Genomic DNA, 16,505 nt, shown 5'->3' with positions numbered 1-16,505 from the left:
TTAAATACCAGATGACAATTATCTGGTTGGTCAAACAACCGATCAACAGTAGTTGACCCAGGTTGACCTGGTCAACAAATGTAACAGTTGGCAGATTCCATGCATCCACAAAAGTGTCGGCTATCTCCAGTAACGACAGGTCTGTTTCTGCAGTTACAAATATGCCCTTGGCGTTGTTGCAATTAACTGATATTACCATCGAGTCTTATAACTGCATTCGCCGCTGCGAACGAGGGTACCATCGCCCAGTTCCTCCTCGCGCTGTTCGTGCTCGCTCCCAGATTGGGGAAGGCATTCGTTGTCGGTGAATCTCGCGGAAGCTGAAAAGGTTGGAATTTTGAGCGGCGATCGAGCTGTGCCCGTAGGGATTCTGATTTCTCCTTAAATTTGGAGGTTCTGGAGAGAGTAGTGTGGAATTTCGGCTTGTGGTCCTGCAAAGTACCGGGTGTGGCAAATGCGGCTGATTTCACGCCATTTCTAGCCTGTGTGTTGATATAAAGTCGACCGAGGTTCGTAGAGGGAAGAAGCTTGGAGTCCTTCGCGAGGCGTCCAAGTATTAAGCGGCAAGAAAATGCAGCAAGATCAACAGGAAAAGGTTGGACTTTCCTTTTTAATCGCTTTGTTTCCGATAATTTTTTGTTTCTAAATGGGTTTTAGGGATGAGATTTTTCTGTTCGTCGATTTCTCTGTTCTTTCTGTATCGATATCTAGTTTTCTATTGTCCATAAAAACATTTTTTTTTATTTTCCTTTTCTGATGCTGATGGTGGCGTTACTAATTCTGATGCTGTTTCATGTGAGGTTCCAACTTCTTGGAGTTTGCATAGTTGCATTGTCGTCCAAAACCAATAAATTATAATTCATCTAAAATTCAATTTATTTCTCCTATAGATCAATCACAATCAACTCCATTTTCTTCAAATTTTAGTTTTAGCCAAGAATTCTTGATGTTCTCAAGTTTCTTATTTTATAGCAACTATCAATTATCTTTTGCAGAGGTCTCTAGAACTAAAGTTTTTCAGTGAGTATGGAGATGCTAATAGGTATAGAGTTGAGAAAATTATCGGCAAAGGTAGCTATGGAGTCGTTTGTTCAGCAATTGATACACATACTGGTGAGATGGTGGCGATCAAGAAGATGCATAATATCTTTGAACACAACTCCGATGCTGTTCGAACACTCCGCGAGATCAAGCTTCTGCGTCTTTTGAAGCATCCGGATATAGTGGAGATAAAACACATCATGTTGCCTCCATCGAGACGAGATTTCAAAGATGTTTATATTGTCTTTGAACTTATGGAGTCAGATCTTCACCAAGTCATAAAGGCAAACGATGATTTAACAAAGGAACATATTCAGTTCTTCATTTATCAGTTGCTCCGAGCACTTAAATATATCCACACAGGTGAGGTATTTGTTTATGCTGATTGTTTTTTACATGGTTTTCAGTTTCGTAGCATGTCTCCTTTCTCTTTTAGCTTTGATGGTAATTTTAATCTTGATGTATAAACAGATTATTCTTAAGAAACAGTATTAACATGTTTCTGTGTATAGCTAATGTGTACCATCGCGATTTAAAGCCAAAGAACATACTGGCAAATGCAAACTGCAAGCTAAAGATTTGTGATTTTGGGCTAGCAAGAGTTGCATTCGACAATAGCCCCACAACAGTACTTTGGACGGTAAGTTGAGAAATGAGGATTTGTTTTTTTCTTGCTTTCTGTTCTGTTGCAGCTGTAGATCCTTAATTGGCTTTCTTTTTTTCAAAATAAAAAACAACGATGTTGTACTTAACATGTCCTCCTATGTCGCTTAAATCTGACAGGATTACGTTGCAACCAGATGGTATAGGGCTCCTGAATTATGCGGATCATTTTTCTCTAAGGTATAGGCATTTTGCTTTATCATCTCTCTTTGTTCATCTCCTTGTCGAATAATTAATATCAGAAGAACTATTTCCAAGCTATTAAAATTTGATACTGCATAATTGATTGCTGCTTGACTTGTTCTAGGTTTAAACATGTTTTTGACAAACTTCGAACAAGGATGGTAGAACAAACTGTATTAAGATATATGTTAAAGGTCCCTGTAATTGAGAACCAAGAAGCAATGAAAGAACTTGTGAGCTTTAAAAGAGAAACATATTTTGCTCATAATCCTTTTATTTGTATATTAAATATCAAAATTAAGAGGAAAACACGGTAACTTTGTTCTTTATTTCACATTTATAGATTCTTGAGTGTTGTTAGTAAATATCTACATTTTCCTCCAAAACTGCAGTATACCACTGCTATCGACATTTGGAGTGTTGGTTGCATTTTTGCTGAGCTATTGATAGGCAAGCCTCTTTTCCCCGGTAAAAATGTTGCTCATCAACTAGATTTGATCACTGCCCTTCTCGGCACACCTTCCTTCAATACAATTTCCCAGGTTCGTATTTACTTTAGAGTGTTAAGATGGAAGATAGCTATCAAGGAAAAATAAATCATAGATGCATACACAAATCCTTTTAGTGAGTTGCATTTGGCATCGCGAAGAACTATTCGCTCCAACTCCAAGATGCTACTTCTCCACTAAGTCCCTTCATCGCTCTTTCTGTTTTTGACTCCAGGTTCAAAATGAGAAAGCAAGGAAGTATTTGAGAAGCATGAGGAAGAAAGAGCCTATACCATTCACACAGAAATTCCTGAATGCAGATCCTTTGGCGTTGAAACTTTTGGAGAAGCTTTTATCATTTGACCCTAAGAACAGACCAACGGTTGAAGAGGTATGCGTGTCAAATCGGAATCTTCGTTTAGCCTTAATGATTCTGACGTCTATTTGTTTATCCCTTCTTGATTATGCCAGGCACTAGCTGATCCATATTTCAAAACTCTTGCCAAAGTAGAGAGGGAACCATCTCGCCGACCAATCCCAAAAAAGGAGTTTGATTTTGAACAACGAAGGTTGACTAAAGAAGACATACAAGAACTAATCTTCCATGAGATATTGGAATATCATCCTCAGTTGCTTGAAAGTTACATCAAAGGATCTGAAAGGACTAAATTCCTGTATCCCAGGTTTGAAATTTTCAGTCCTTATTTATGAATTCATGCATATCTCCAACTTTTTTAGTAGTAAGTATATATGCCTTATTTATGCAGTGCTTTGGATCAGTTTAGAAGACAATTCACTTACCTCGAAGAGAATGGTGAAAAAAATGGACCTGCAACTTTGTTAGATAGGAAGCATGTCTCTCTCCCTAGGTAAATTTTCAGCCGGTCTGTTCTTCAGCTTCATTCCTTTCTTATTTTTATCAACTAAGGTGTCTCGATCTTTGCAAGAAATCATACAATTTGCTAGGCTGTTCAAAGTTATCAAACAAACTTGATATTTTGATTCAGTTAGGTATGCATCGTGTATAACTGAGATCGCATTAGAAGCTGATATTGTTCTAAGATCACATTGCACTCATTTCCTTTCTTTACGTTTTCCTTTCGATGAATTGCTCATTTAACCTTTGTATCTTGCTTAAATATCACTTGAAATTTCCTAATATATATTTGGATCTCTTATCTGTGATCTTTTCGATGATCTCATAGGTCAACAATGGTCCACTCTGCTGTCCCTCTAATGGAAAAAGCAGCTACCTCCTATTCAATAGATAAACGAAGCATAGATGAGGCACATAAGAAAAACTCTGATAAGATGGAATGCTCATCTGGACAAGTAGCAAGTGCTTCAAACTTGCCCGATAGATTCTCAAATGGTAATCGCGTAAATGCAACATGACCGTTGATCTCATTCGACACTAATGATCAACATTTGTGCTTTCATTTCAGTTCAGCCTGGAAGAGTTTTCAAGGATGCCGTTCCATTAGCTACTCACAACATTCTCACCGCGACACTAGGAAGTTGGAGAGCTCATGCGTAGACACAACACAGACCGAACAAGAATCCGTACAGCATCAACCGACACAAACATGTCTAGTTAGTGAAGTGGCTGCTCTCCCTTTTCACTTCTCGGGGGATAAGGTTGAACCGGCAGACAGAAACACTGCAACCAAAAGCTTGTTTTATGCGAGATCCCACTTTAACTGGATCATCACAGCGGATTCGGCTGCCAGTGATCATAGAAAAGTCGGCAGTTGTCTGTTTGGACTTTCGAGTATATATTGAGCTCCAAAACTTATAATTTGATGAAACTAGCATCACTAGGCTAGGTGCAAATGCAAAGGTTAGCGACGAGATCACGAAGAAGATCATGGTGAAGAGAAATGCTGAATGCTTAAATTTCAACAGTAATAATCCCTGCATCATTTCAAGCTCCAGTAAGTGTGGAATACTAGAGGATCATGAAAGGATGCCTCTATTGAGCTTTTCATCTTTGCTCATAGTCTGGAACATCAGTTTCGTAACTTTATAATATACCAGTTTAATTCATTTACTTTACTTTTTGTAAAATAAAACAACACATGTAAATGTACATAATTATGAAAATGCAAGGAGGTATGCTCTATTCGAATTAGTTTTTGTTATTTCAATTGAATCGAAGTTTTGCTCACGTCAGATATTAAGCAATTTAAAAAATACCGTATTTGGGCTTTCAGATTTAATGGATTGGCCCATTAAACAAACACTTGGAGCACCGCCAGCTGTCCTCGTTCTAACGTAACAAGCCGTTCTGTTTGGCGCCTCTTTTTAAATCAAACCGGTTAATTTCCGATTTGAGTAACCAAACGAACCGGTTTAAAATTGGATCGCCAAATCGAGATCTGCTCTACAGATTGATTCGCCGAAGGAAGGAGCGGCCGGCGATGGAGAAGAAGGGTCGGTGTCGCCTCCTCAACGACATGGTAGCCGAGATCCTCGATAGCAGGCGGCGAGTGACCGCATGGGACGCCTTCTCGCGCTCCGGCGGCTTGGAGGACGAGGAGGTGGAGATTGAGGTGCGGCGGATAAGAGCGGAGCAGGCGGCCGCGGGTTTCAATGGGGGATCCATCGCCGCGAAGTATGACATTTCGGCGAGCGAATGGGCGCCGCCGGGGAAGTCCGAGATGTGCGACACCGTCCTCCAGATCGAGCGGATGATACTTAGGGTTTTGGTGGAGGAGACCATCGGCGGCCTCGTCGAAGCCGGCGACGGCATCGGACGGCATCTTCTCCCAGGCAAGCTCCTTGTTTAGCTACAGAAAAGCAATTAATTTCCTCTTGTTTAGAAATTTTTTGCTTGAAAATAGCTCGGTTTTTTTTTTTATGATTCCTCTCTGTTACTCTGTGCATCTTGAGATATAGCCATTGTTATCAAAACCTAACTGATCACATGCTAGACCTCTTTATTGAATAAAATTTTAACCTCTTGGCTTGTTAGGATGCCTCTTTCTTTTGCATAAAGATCAATGAGATAACATCATGATAAATCTGACAACAGATGTTGTCTGCACATAGTTTTATTGTCATCCAACTAAACCCTGGCACACAATTTTACAAGTTCATAAATTATATTTACAACAGCACACTGGATTTGAGGGTTGCTTCATTGTCTTGCACATAAGCAATCAATCTTTCAGGTGGAACCACACTATGTCCATTCAATCTTTCATTGCGCAAGGAACAGTTCAGACTGGAACAGGTTCGCGCAATTTGTTGGCTTCAGGTGGAGCCACACTATCATAGTACTCGACCAAAACTTTCCAGCCACTGGGGCACATGAAGCCATCGGGCGGATTCTCTCTGTTTCGGGCAAGAGCCCTCATCTACATGGATGAACTCGAGATGTTACTAACTTTTCTAGAGCATCGATTAGCAAATGTTATAGAGCCAAGAGGGTTTCACCTTTGTACCAGAAATGAAGAGGAAATCCTCAGTCCTTGATGGATCAAAGAATGCCATTTTCTTCTGTGTTTTGTCATATGCTGCGACCTAAATGAATATCAAGAACAAAAGGTTTAGAACAAGCCCAATTTAAAATTCTGTTCACTCTGTGATTTATGTATTAGATTAAAGATCGAGAAAGATCAAGGATATTGTACAAAACCAACACCTAACTCTCAAGATGGAAGTTATCCTATAGATGTTCACACAAATATTGACAAACATGAAACTGCTAGTAAGATGTAAAGGAGATGAAGTTACTCAATGGAATCATTAAATACCTTGAAAGGAAGAATGTTAAGCTTTTCAAGACCTGGTGCCATACTGAGAACCTTCTTCCCATGGTCAGCATCATAGAGGTCCCTTTTCTCAACAGGGTGGCTCATACCTGCCGGATCTCTGCCGACAATGTAGAAATTCGCACCGGCATTTATGCGAGATTTTGCATGCCACTGGACTTCTGTTGGGCCAGCATAATGCATTGGAGAAGGGAATATAGCAACCACTGTGGTTTCCGGGTTAAGAACACCATCCTCAAGAACCTATGACCGAACAAACATAACAAAATATAAGCAAAGATATAATCAACAATCACATGTCGAAAACAGTATCAAATTTACTAGGGAATGTATTAGGAATGACCTTCTCGTGTTGCTTCATTCTCCAATGAAGTGGCACATCGTCTGCTTTTGTGTAGCCTCCCAACGGATGAAGCAAGAGGACAGGGTTTTTGTAGCCCATTTCAAGAAGACGTCTGCGGGTGTCGGTCATGAGCAAGGCATGGCCATTGTGCACTGGGTTGCGCAGTTGGAAAGCAAATACAGCATCTGCATTGCGTCTAGCAAATTCTTCACGGAGTTCAGAAGGTGATAATCGATATTGGTCAAGACCATCCTTATACTTGATATGTTCTATAACTTCCAAGTCTCCACCAATTAGCCAATTTCCAGCTTTTTCTATAGCTTCCTGGGCGTATGGCAGTCCAGGAGTAGTGGTGCCCCATGTTCGTGCTATCCGCTCTTCTTTGTTATGCTTGTAGATTTCAATACTAAATGAAAAGACAACGTATAAGGTCTCCGTCTCCAAATTACAAAGTCGCGTAAACTTTACAATGGTTATTGTCCAGAATGTAGTGAGTATCACAGGAACCAAGTACAATTTCATATGTGGATATCACAAAGCATGTAAAGTGTTGTCGAAGTTGAGATGAACTGGGAAACATACATCCAGCAATATCAAACATAGTCAAAAATAGACAGCAAGAGAATTGTGAAGTGTTATGCATAAAAAGCCTAGAAACAAAGTTCGAAGACTGAAAATGGTAGCAGGTTCTACAACAACTACATTGCATTGAACATTCATAGATAACTTTTGAATTACACTCAAAGTTTTAAGTGATCTTCAAACACAAGACTGCCTTTTAGACAAGTAAGCACTAATCGGAATCTATAATACATCATGCAATCTTCTCTAAACCCTAAGTAATTTCAACTAATTTTCAAGCTTCAAAATCCAAATGAAAAAAAAAGGTTTCTGTAATACAGGCCTCCATTATAGTCAACTTATTGATCATGTAGAGTTGACCTACTACAGAGAAAATGATCAATGAAGATGAATCTGGACTTTGCAGAAATGAAAAAGAGGAGTCACATGATCATACAAACTAGAGGTAGCTTGTCGATTGAATCGATTAAGAATATTAGACATGTATAATTGTATCCAATCCTAAGAACAGAGTAATTAATAGAACAGTAGAAATTCACCGATCTCATTGTCAGATATCAAGAAGAAGAAAAAATGCGGTTTTTAGTGTTCTGAACTAAGCAAAAATGAGAAATGCTGATGAGTTTAACTCACTTGCTCAGGATGGCGACAGGCCTTTCCCGGGAGTCGACAAGCGCCACCCTGCGCCGGTCGCCGATGGCCCTTTTCTGGGCGTCGTCGATGGCCAACACGATCGGGACCGACATGTTGACGACGGAGCCGTCTCCGAGGCGGAGACAGTTGAAATGAAGCGTTTGGAGGAACTCGGCTTCCCTCATGAAGCCGGTCAGCGGGCTCGCCCACCCTTCGCTGAGCACGTGCACCCACTCCAGATCGATCCGCGACAGCTCGATCTGCGGCAACCGCGCCGCCTCCCGGCGGAGGGCGTGCCGCGACGGGCCCTCCGGCGCGACCAGGTTGACCAGCCTCCCGCCGTCCGGCTCGATGAGGCTACACGATGCGGTGGCGGGGGCGAAGGAGGCGCGGATGGGGGTGGGGCTGCGGCGGCCAGCGGCGGCCGGCGGGAGGCTGAGGCGGAGACAGGCCGAGAGAAGCGCCGGCTTGATGGGATTGCGGACCGGATTCGGGGATCCACCGACGAAGGCGGCGGCCATGGAAGCCATTGGAGGAAGAGGAGGCGGTGATAAAAATCGAATCTTTATGCCCTTTTTGTTCTTCAATTTAGAATTGGGGGTGAAATGCTGCGTTTGAATCTCGTGCCATGTTTATAGTATCAGGAGATAGTGGAACAGCTTTGTGGATGAGTCGGCGCAATGAATCTGGAAAGGATCGGGACCAGATTCATCGGTTGAATGTGGGCACGGCTGAAGTGGATTTGATGTGATCTAGTTTTGATTTGGAACCTTTCAGTGTTTTGGATTATTTTTATTTATTTATTTAGTATTATTTGATCCTTCTTCGATGGTCCCTCTGAGTGTTGGATTTTGTCGGAATCAAATAAGTTTGATGGCTAGATCATTCATTTAAGAGATTAATTATTGTTTCATTTTATTGAAATAGTTGAGATTTGTTTGGATGTATTTTGAGGGAATCTAGATAGTCAAAAACTTATTAAAAAAAAATAAAATATTTTATTTTATTTAGGCAAAAAATAAAGAAGTATTTATTTTTTTAATCATCATAATTACACTCTTTTTTTTATTTAAAATAATTTTAATGAAATTTAAATAGTTTGGACTATATTGATAAAGAGTATTTTAATATAATAGTATTTAAAGTTTATATAATTTAGGATTTAAGATTTTAAATTTAATTATAGCGGTTTTAAAGTAATTTTGATTAATTTAAAATAATTTTAATCAAGTTTAAATGAATTTTTAAAAATGATAAAAAGAATATTTGGATATAATTATAGTAATTTTGATTTAAAAAATAGTTAATTTTTAAAATTGTTACAATTACCTTTCACATGTATAATTATAGCTAAACTCTCAACTTTGAAATATTGAATCATAAATCTTAAATTCTGACGATTATTATATCAAAATATTTTTTACTTAATAGCTTCTACCCTTTATAATAAATAAAGAATAATTTTAACAGTTACCAACTATAATAGTATTAAAAATAAAGAATAATGTTATAACAGCTACAAGCTACCCGTAGTTATTATAACAGCATTAAATAAAAGATATTCAAGAAATAAATTATTTAATGGGCATTTTTTATAGAAAAAATTATATAATTTAGAGGCACTTTTGATTTTTTACCCTAATTTTAATTAAAACATGCATTGCTAACCTTGACAATTTTAATATTTTGAAGATTATCATATAGAAACTGATTAACCACGGATCACATGAACAAATTAAAACACTTTATTCTAACAGGATGAGTACTAATTGTTCATCAGACAGACTAAATTTAAAACAGCAAATGTAATTTGTCATGAAATGACTGCTGAACAGAAATGGATTTAAATAAGCACAATTTTTTATTGCCATTCTGCACCCATACATAATCTTGCAGTAATCAATTAGACAGTAATGACGCACCTATTTCTCACATCAAAAAGATTCGGGGAAAAAAAAACTAGACAACTGAATCAAACTCTTGTCATCTTAAGAACATCTACATCTAACAAAATGAGATGGGAAAAATCCTATAGCCGTCAGGAATTTGCAGAGATCAGATGTCAAAGCTAAACATCTGTCAAAATTAATGACGATACAATCATCACATAGGCTAAGAAGAAGAGAAGCGCGATCTGCATGAAGAACTTTGGGTTATCTCTCAAGCTTGGAGATGCAACTGCTCTGTGAAATCACAAAAACATGAGAATCAGTCGATATGATATTATGGGTCATCATCATCTCAAGTCCTAACACAGTGGGGTGTCCGTCCTAAATTTAGTAATTCGATTTTAGTCATTTTAAAATTAGTTTGCTTTTAGCTTAATTTTGTTGGAATAGAATGAAATGATTAGAGAGATTCAAAGATAGTGATAAAAATGTGTAGAGAGGCGACCTTGCAATCCGCTGAGAAAGGCGAGGGAAAGGTAAACTCTGAATAAAAACGACTCCGGGACCAGTTAGAGTGGCCATCAACTGGTTATCACCCTGCAAAGATACAATGCTGAATTAGAAGCCACAGAGACTCACAAAAACCTCACTGAAAGTATCTCCAAAATGGTGATGATCACAAAGACATCATGCACTCTCTTCCGCATGTATCTATTCTGTTTCCCATGAACAAATTGGATATGTAGATTAGACATCACAATTGATTAGCAATATTGAAAACCATTGGCCACAATGCATCATAATAGGAGAAGCAAGGAAGTGCCTACCCCAAACACAATCCTCCGCATTGCAATGGAGGGCTTTAGCTGAGAAGTGATAGTGCTTGACATTGCGACGATGCTGCCAGCATCGACTACGAATGCTTCTCCTGGAGCAAGAATTTTCTGCACAACTAGCAAAGCAAAAACAGAATTGATAAGGATTCAAATGGAAGGAAGAGTTCATGCTTGAAACATATTTTCATTATATTTGGAACACACTGTTTGCAAGCAGAAGAAACAGCAAAATGGAGCATGTATGGCAGCACCACAAAGATAAATGGAGGACCTTTATGATGGATCATGCTAAATTTCTCGGCTACTATGTTTGATAGTCAGCATAAGAAACAAAGTTTATAATAGAAAGTAAGTATTCTGAATATTCCAGGCATTGTACAAAAAATGCTCATCCGGCTGCAGTATATAACTTGGAACTGAATTTTTTAGAGAATATATAACAGTTTAATATTAGAATATTGGCTTAACCATTTTGTGCCCTTTTTGTAACTAATATAGATGAGAAGTCATTCGAAAGACAAATACCAGATCCACACCCCACAAGAAATGCTAGGCCCTGCCCTACTAGCTTCTGTTTGAGAATCACCTATAACAGAAAAAAGTTACAATTACACAGCGAGATAAAGTTAACACATAAAACCATTACCAAAATACAATTAAAGGCATTGTGAGTTGTGTGTTAGAGAGAGTGCTATGAAGAGAGAGTTTATGATGCAGCACAAACTAATTGTGCCACCAAAACAACTCAACTCTCAACAAACGGGGAAACAAAGAATATTATAAACTCAAGATGAGATGGATAGGGGATCTCAACCCCTTTTTGTAGACTCATAATACAACCGAGTGCCAAAAAGCTCTAACTTATCTCTAAGTTTCAACAAATTTTGTACAATTATGCCATTCTCCCCCACCAAAAATTCAACCAAGGACTGTAGAGTCTTATGTCAAGTCTAGCAAAGCCTTACATAACTGCAATGCAATGCAGACAATCAAGGGGTACCTTTGGAAGATGCTTCTAGCGCCTCCTCTTGTTTAACTTCACTAAATAAGTTGGGTGTCATATGTAGTAGTTCCTCTTTTGTGATTCATGTGATTTTTATTTTCAGGAGTCTTTTCCAATGGACTATGTATCTTTTAGTGCTTCCATAAGGAGATAACACAAAGACCCTCTTAATAATTTGGGGTCACTCGCGGGGACGAGAAGTGGTGGCAGGCCAACAAACAACACTGGGAATCACACCACTCGGTGGAGGTGTTCTATGTTGTTAATGAAGTCTTACAGCAGAAGGATCTCCGGAGGTGGTGGTTCATTCTGCAGCTGGAGGCAGTGCCTATTGCATGGCAGATGGCTCGTGAACATTGCATTAGTGAAGTGGCTTTGAGCAAGATGGCAATGATAGCGACACAGAGGGAACTTGCAATGATCTTTGTCAGAGTTGAGGAGAGAGGGGATCTTGCAGCGTGGTGTCAAGGAGGAGAGGGCTTTGATCGGTGGAAACTAGCTTGTGAGATTGAGGATCAGCATATCCTGAGCGTGCAAAGAAGAGAGATTGGAGTTCGAATGGGCTTGAAAGGGAGAAGATGACTCAGCTTCTCATGCGAGGAAGAGAGTTGAGGGAATGTGTTCATATATTTGTACCAGAGACCGAATTAAAAGTTTGGCTCTCATACAACTTGATGCAATACGAACAAATTGTGCCACCAAAACAACTCAACTCTTGACAAATGGGGAAGCAAATAATAAATTAACTCAAGATGTACAAGGGATCCTAGCCCCTTTATAAAAGACTCATAATACGACAAAGTCATTAAAAGAACCCTACTTATCTCTAAGTTTTGACAAACATTTTTAAAAGGTAATAACAGAATTAAATAAGTGAATTGTTTTTTTAGGGAAAAGAGCCACAATGACATTAAAAACCCTAGCTACGTCAACTTACCTCTGCACCAACCTCAATGTTGCGAGGTCTTTGATCAGCATTACTCAAAATTCTAACATCATTGACAGAGCAAAGGAAGGCGTCTGGCTACAAAATGATACAACATTTAATTTGTCATATTGTAGTTCATAGACACATGCAAACTAAAATAAGCTTGAAATGTTTTACATGTTAAGTAATAATGACTTAAGCTCAATGTTGCGTTTAGTGAAAAAGTCAAATTTAATCAATATAATATCTTTGGTTGACTAAGATAATTCTGAAACTAGCACCTGAATATTAAAAGGAAATGAGCAGGTTATCTATAACAACTAAATTAGTTCATAATTGGTACAAGAGTGTCTACATTATCAGTGATTTCAAAAATTGAGAGAACCAAGATCAGGTACTGGCTCTACCTGACATAGTAGTTCACCACCAAAATTTGACAAGTCAATCTGTGAAGAAAAGTTGAAAGAGTTAGAAAATAAAACTCGTATAAGCAAGACTAGTTCAGGATACTGAAAAATCAACATCCTAATTAGCAATACAGACAAAAAAAAACCCAAAGATGTAGGCCTGAAGAAGACGAAAAATAGGAGCGGAAGACTTGCCTGTTTACATGTATAAGTAATCGCCTGAACCCTATTTGGACTAATAAGACAGATGATTGGCAGCTATTAGGATAAGTTTACCTGAGAATACTATTGATAACTTTTTTTAGAATATAAAATGCAACAATCTAAGGTAGTTTGATTTTTCCAAGTTAAATCCTTTACCTAACATCTGCTGAAGTTCTGCAGAGCTAAACTCATTATAAGAGGAGGACAAGCATTATACTCATAACTTAATAAGCTTTGAACAAGGGTGCTTATTATTTGGTTCAAATATAAAATCCAAAACAAATTGAACAGAATCAAAATTTTGATTTGGTTTGTTTTCTTGACTAAATAGGCTAGGTTCAGTTGGTTTGATTGTGGTAATGACTATTTATCTCTAAAGTTATAATTTAATAATAAACTAAAAATTATAATGTTCAGGTGGAATTTCTGTTCAACCCAAAACAAACCAATAACATTTCAATTTGTTTTATATGCTTATTTGTTTGGTTCAGTTTCTAATAAATCAATATAGAAAAATTTAACTTGATCTGATTCCATTCAGTTTAGTTCCATTTGAACTGTGGACATCAGTATGACTGATCAAAGAGGAAGCAAATTAGCAAGCACAAAAAGGAGCAGATTCTTATTATCACACATTTTTAAAAATTTATAAGCACAGTAATAAAATCATATTGAACCAGGCTTACAAGATACATAAAAGTTTAGCAAAGATGCAAGGTGTGCATTAGCAATCCAAACAACAGATATCAAATCAGAAGGAACAACATGTTCAAAGTAAAGAAGATATTATCCCTTTCAATTAAAGTTGTAGAGTGAAGGAGCTAGTTTACTAATTTCCCTTCCAAAAAAAATGGCCTGCATGAAATTAGATTTTAGGCACTAACTGGAAGTATTCTTGCAGGAGATGGTGCTGCTATTCCAACAAATCCATCCTCAGCACTAAGATTTGAAAGAACTACGTTTGTCACACTTTTGCCAAAAATCCAATGCCATAACCCAGCTTCATTCTCAGGGATGTAATTGTTCTCGAATTGAATTGACCCAGACATGTAGCACATTGTACCTGAATAACATTCCAAAATGTCAAAAAAAAAGAAAGCAGAAAAAAGTGAAATCTTCAGAACATTTAACGAGTTGGCAGGCAACCCCAATATTTTCATAAAAAGAATAAAATATAAATAATAACACGTGTGCTTACCAGGCTTTGCAATAAGCTTTTCTTGTGACTTCAACATTACCTGTATATTGAATACAGTAAAAGAATTAAGATTTACAAAAGCTATTATGGAGAAAAACAAGAACTAGAACATCAAGCTTGGAATACCTGAACAATCTGAGATTCTCCACCTAATATCTGAAAAGCTGTGACTGCTGATTCCCGACCCTGCAATACCAAGTAACATTAAGTACATTTTGCTAATGAGCAACTATCAATTTTTGCATTCCATGCCCATTTGCTATGAATTAAGCAAAAACAGCTAAAGTCACCAAAAATATGTGGCATGCAACATATATCAAGTCACAAATTAATAATTACCCAGGATAGATGTATGAAAATCAAAGATTGCATGATAAATGACATGTGCTTGATATACTTTTCAATCCCATTCAGCATAAAATTGAGTGCAATGAGATTGTATAACCATCACAATTTTCAAACTACAAGTAAACTAGAATTTTGTTGCAAGAATTTGTAGGACAACTTTTATTCAGCATATGATTTTCACATTTAAAGGCTCCGCCTTTGTTTGATCGAATATTTTTTTAATCTCCACAAATTACTAGTATAAAAATTGACAGTTTCAAGGATGAAAAAAAAAAGTAGACACAAGTGCATAATAATGCTCAAGTTGTTACAGTGAATCGACTGCACTGGAAACACCACAAGCCATATTACTTCTACTTGTATAGGCAGTACAGAACCAAGATTCTCAATGGACGTGTAAAACAAGAATCAACAGGTAAGATCCATCTACAAGAATTACATACATGACGATTTTGTCTGCACAAAAATATAATGCAACCACATTGGTTTAACAGCTACACAGAGTATCTCTTCCCAAAAAAATCTCAAAAATTGAAAGCTTAGTATCGCATTGACTCTAACATTGAAGAATTTTGTGTTATGACAGTTCAACTCATATCCAACTGAAACAAGCATGAATTAGGATTGACAGTAAAAGCACGAATTTTAACAGAATGCATGATATAACTATGAATCCTTGTAGATAAATCGATAGCTGTCGAGCCCAATGTGTTGACTTCGCATATAAGAGACTAACTTTCCATCCCGGCACACACAAAACGAGCCAAATATGGTCAAGATCCATAAAATTCCAGCAAGCGATTTGGGATCGGTATCAGATCCCAAACCAGAACTGGAACGAAACTCTATCCGTAAACGGAACCCGGTAAGGTATGAGATGGAGCGCGAGAGGCGCACCTGGTAGACATAGGGCTGGAAAGGGGTGGCGAAGAAGGGAGCCGCCATGGCTGTCGCCGATCTCGATGCAGCTAGGCGCGGAACCTTCGGTATACCACCGGGAATCACGTCCGAAGTCTCGATCACTCCATTAGAGGCCTCGCCAGCCGGAGAAGTCCACCCGATCCGCCGTCAAAGAAGCAGGCGGACAGGCAAAACCGAACCATTTATCGTCTTCCCTTTCGTGTTCGTCCTTATGCGACTAACACAGACGTGTAATCTGCGACTCACATCATTCGATCAACGGCTACCATTCACTTAAGAAGACCGGTACGATCGTAATTTCGATAAATTTAAAGGTTGAGTAATGCTACGGGCACGGCAGTCGACAAGTCAAGGGTCCACGTGTACCTTCGTACGCGTGGCGCGAGTTCATTGGCAGAGATGCCTCCATCGACGTATAAAGGATCGTTGTGGCGGTGCACCATGCATACAATAAATAACGGACGTTATACTTCACGTAACAGGATAGGCGATAAATAATAACCAAACGGTTTAATAACGGCTCAGTCCATGGGCCGAACAGAAGGCCCCAAACTGTGAGTATTTATACTCTAACAAAAAAAGGTGAAGGCAACTTAGACAAACCACATGCATACAAGTGATCTAGTGATCCGTAGGGCCATCCCCATTAGAATTTTAAATGAGTTTTTTTTTTTTTTTAATGTTCTTCACATGAACAATATGAAAATTTATTAAAATATCTGTCAGAGTTAGATCGAGTTTTTTTTTTTTTTTCAATTCATAGTATAAATTATATGGTTTCATGAATGATATGGTGTGTTATAAGTGGACATAGAGATGATATATCAGTCAAAGTCAATGTGATGTGGTGGTCAAAGTCAGGATGAGATGACAGTCAGAGTCAAAATAGATACATCTGAATGGATTATTCTTACCCAGACTCAACTCCTTACTCAACGCTATAGCTCTCAAGATAAAGTCAGCCAACCCAGTAGTCGGTCGGACTTAAGGGACTTAGTTCTCCATTCTTTAGGTACAAATCTTTCTATATATGATCGGACAACCCTAAGGACTGTTGATACA

General features: G+C 38.3%; 3 protein-coding genes across 4 annotated transcripts; 1 reads left to right on the top strand and 2 right to left on the bottom strand.

Moving 5' to 3' along the window:
- Positions 1-228: 228 nt before the first annotated feature.
- Positions 229-4,421, top strand: LOC121986219 (mitogen-activated protein kinase 10-like). Of its 2 annotated transcripts, none has more exons than XM_042540080.1 (10): positions 229-595; positions 996-1,404; positions 1,554-1,681; positions 1,825-1,884; positions 2,280-2,429; positions 2,611-2,766; positions 2,847-3,058; positions 3,143-3,244; positions 3,581-3,747; positions 3,826-4,421. In XM_042540080.1, the coding sequence occupies exons 1-10, from the start codon at positions 572-574 to the stop codon at positions 4,155-4,157; spliced, it is 1,740 nt and encodes a 579-aa protein (XP_042396014.1). In that variant the 5' UTR covers positions 229-571; the 3' UTR covers positions 4,158-4,421. The 2 variants fall into 2 exon arrangements, with proteins under 2 accessions (XP_042396014.1, XP_042396015.1); XM_042540081.1 differs by having other exon boundaries at positions 3,821-4,421.
- Positions 4,422-5,391: 970 nt separating this feature from the next.
- Positions 5,392-8,324, bottom strand: LOC121986218 (ATP sulfurylase 1, chloroplastic-like). The gene is made up of 5 exons (XM_042540079.1): positions 7,710-8,324; positions 6,495-6,900; positions 6,134-6,394; positions 5,814-5,900; positions 5,392-5,734 (listed from the first exon to the last, which is right to left on the bottom strand). The coding sequence occupies exons 1-5, from the start codon at positions 8,237-8,239 to the stop codon at positions 5,597-5,599; spliced, it is 1,422 nt and encodes a 473-aa protein (XP_042396013.1). The 5' UTR covers positions 8,240-8,324; the 3' UTR covers positions 5,392-5,596.
- A 1,227-nt stretch (positions 8,325-9,551) lies between these two features.
- Positions 9,552-15,619, bottom strand: LOC121986217. Its single transcript, XM_042540078.1, has 10 exons — positions 15,420-15,619; positions 14,301-14,360; positions 14,175-14,214; positions 13,861-14,039; positions 12,773-12,811; positions 12,375-12,461; positions 10,960-11,020; positions 10,426-10,550; positions 10,104-10,195; positions 9,552-9,892 (listed from the first exon to the last, which is right to left on the bottom strand). The coding sequence occupies exons 1-10, from the start codon at positions 15,465-15,467 to the stop codon at positions 9,778-9,780; spliced, it is 846 nt and encodes a 281-aa protein (XP_042396012.1). The 5' UTR covers positions 15,468-15,619; the 3' UTR covers positions 9,552-9,777.
- Between the last annotated feature and the right edge of the window lie 886 nt (positions 15,620-16,505).

The sequence above is a fragment of the Zingiber officinale genome, chromosome 5B, assembly GCF_018446385.1.
Source record: "Zingiber officinale cultivar Zhangliang chromosome 5B, Zo_v1.1, whole genome shotgun sequence".
Taxonomy (NCBI): domain Eukaryota; kingdom Viridiplantae; phylum Streptophyta; class Magnoliopsida; order Zingiberales; family Zingiberaceae; genus Zingiber; species Zingiber officinale.
This window is presented reverse-complemented; position numbering and strand designations above follow the sequence as displayed.

Coding starts and splice junctions, on each gene's coding strand:
- LOC121986219 (XM_042540080.1), top strand. CDS start 572: ATGCAGCAAGATCAACAGGAAAAG. Junction 1,885..2,279: donor GCGGATCATTTTTCTCTAAG/GTATAGGCATTT, acceptor CCAAAACTGCAG/TATACCACTGCTATCGACAT. Junction 2,430..2,610: donor CCTTCAATACAATTTCCCAG/GTTCGTATTTAC, acceptor TTTTGACTCCAG/GTTCAAAATGAGAAAGCAAG.
- LOC121986218 (XM_042540079.1), bottom strand. CDS start 8,239: ATGGCTTCCATGGCCGCCGCCTTCGTCGGTGGATCCCCGAATCCGGTC. Junction 6,901..7,709: donor CCTGTCGCCATCCTGAGCAA/GTGAGTTAAACT, acceptor CTTTTCATTTAG/TATTGAAATCTACAAGCATA. Junction 5,901..6,133: donor TTAACATTCTTCCTTTCAAG/GTATTTAATGAT, acceptor ATATTCATTTAG/GTCGCAGCATATGACAAAAC.
- LOC121986217 (XM_042540078.1), bottom strand. CDS start 15,467: ATGGCGGCTCCCTTCTTCGCCACCCCTTTCCAGCCCTATGTCTACCAG. Junction 10,196..10,425: donor TGCGGAGGATTGTGTTTGGG/GTAGGCACTTCC, acceptor GTATCTTTGCAG/GGTGATAACCAGTTGATGGC. Junction 9,893..10,103: donor CTTTCTCAGCGGATTGCAAG/GTCGCCTCTCTA, acceptor GTGATTTCACAG/AGCAGTTGCATCTCCAAGCT.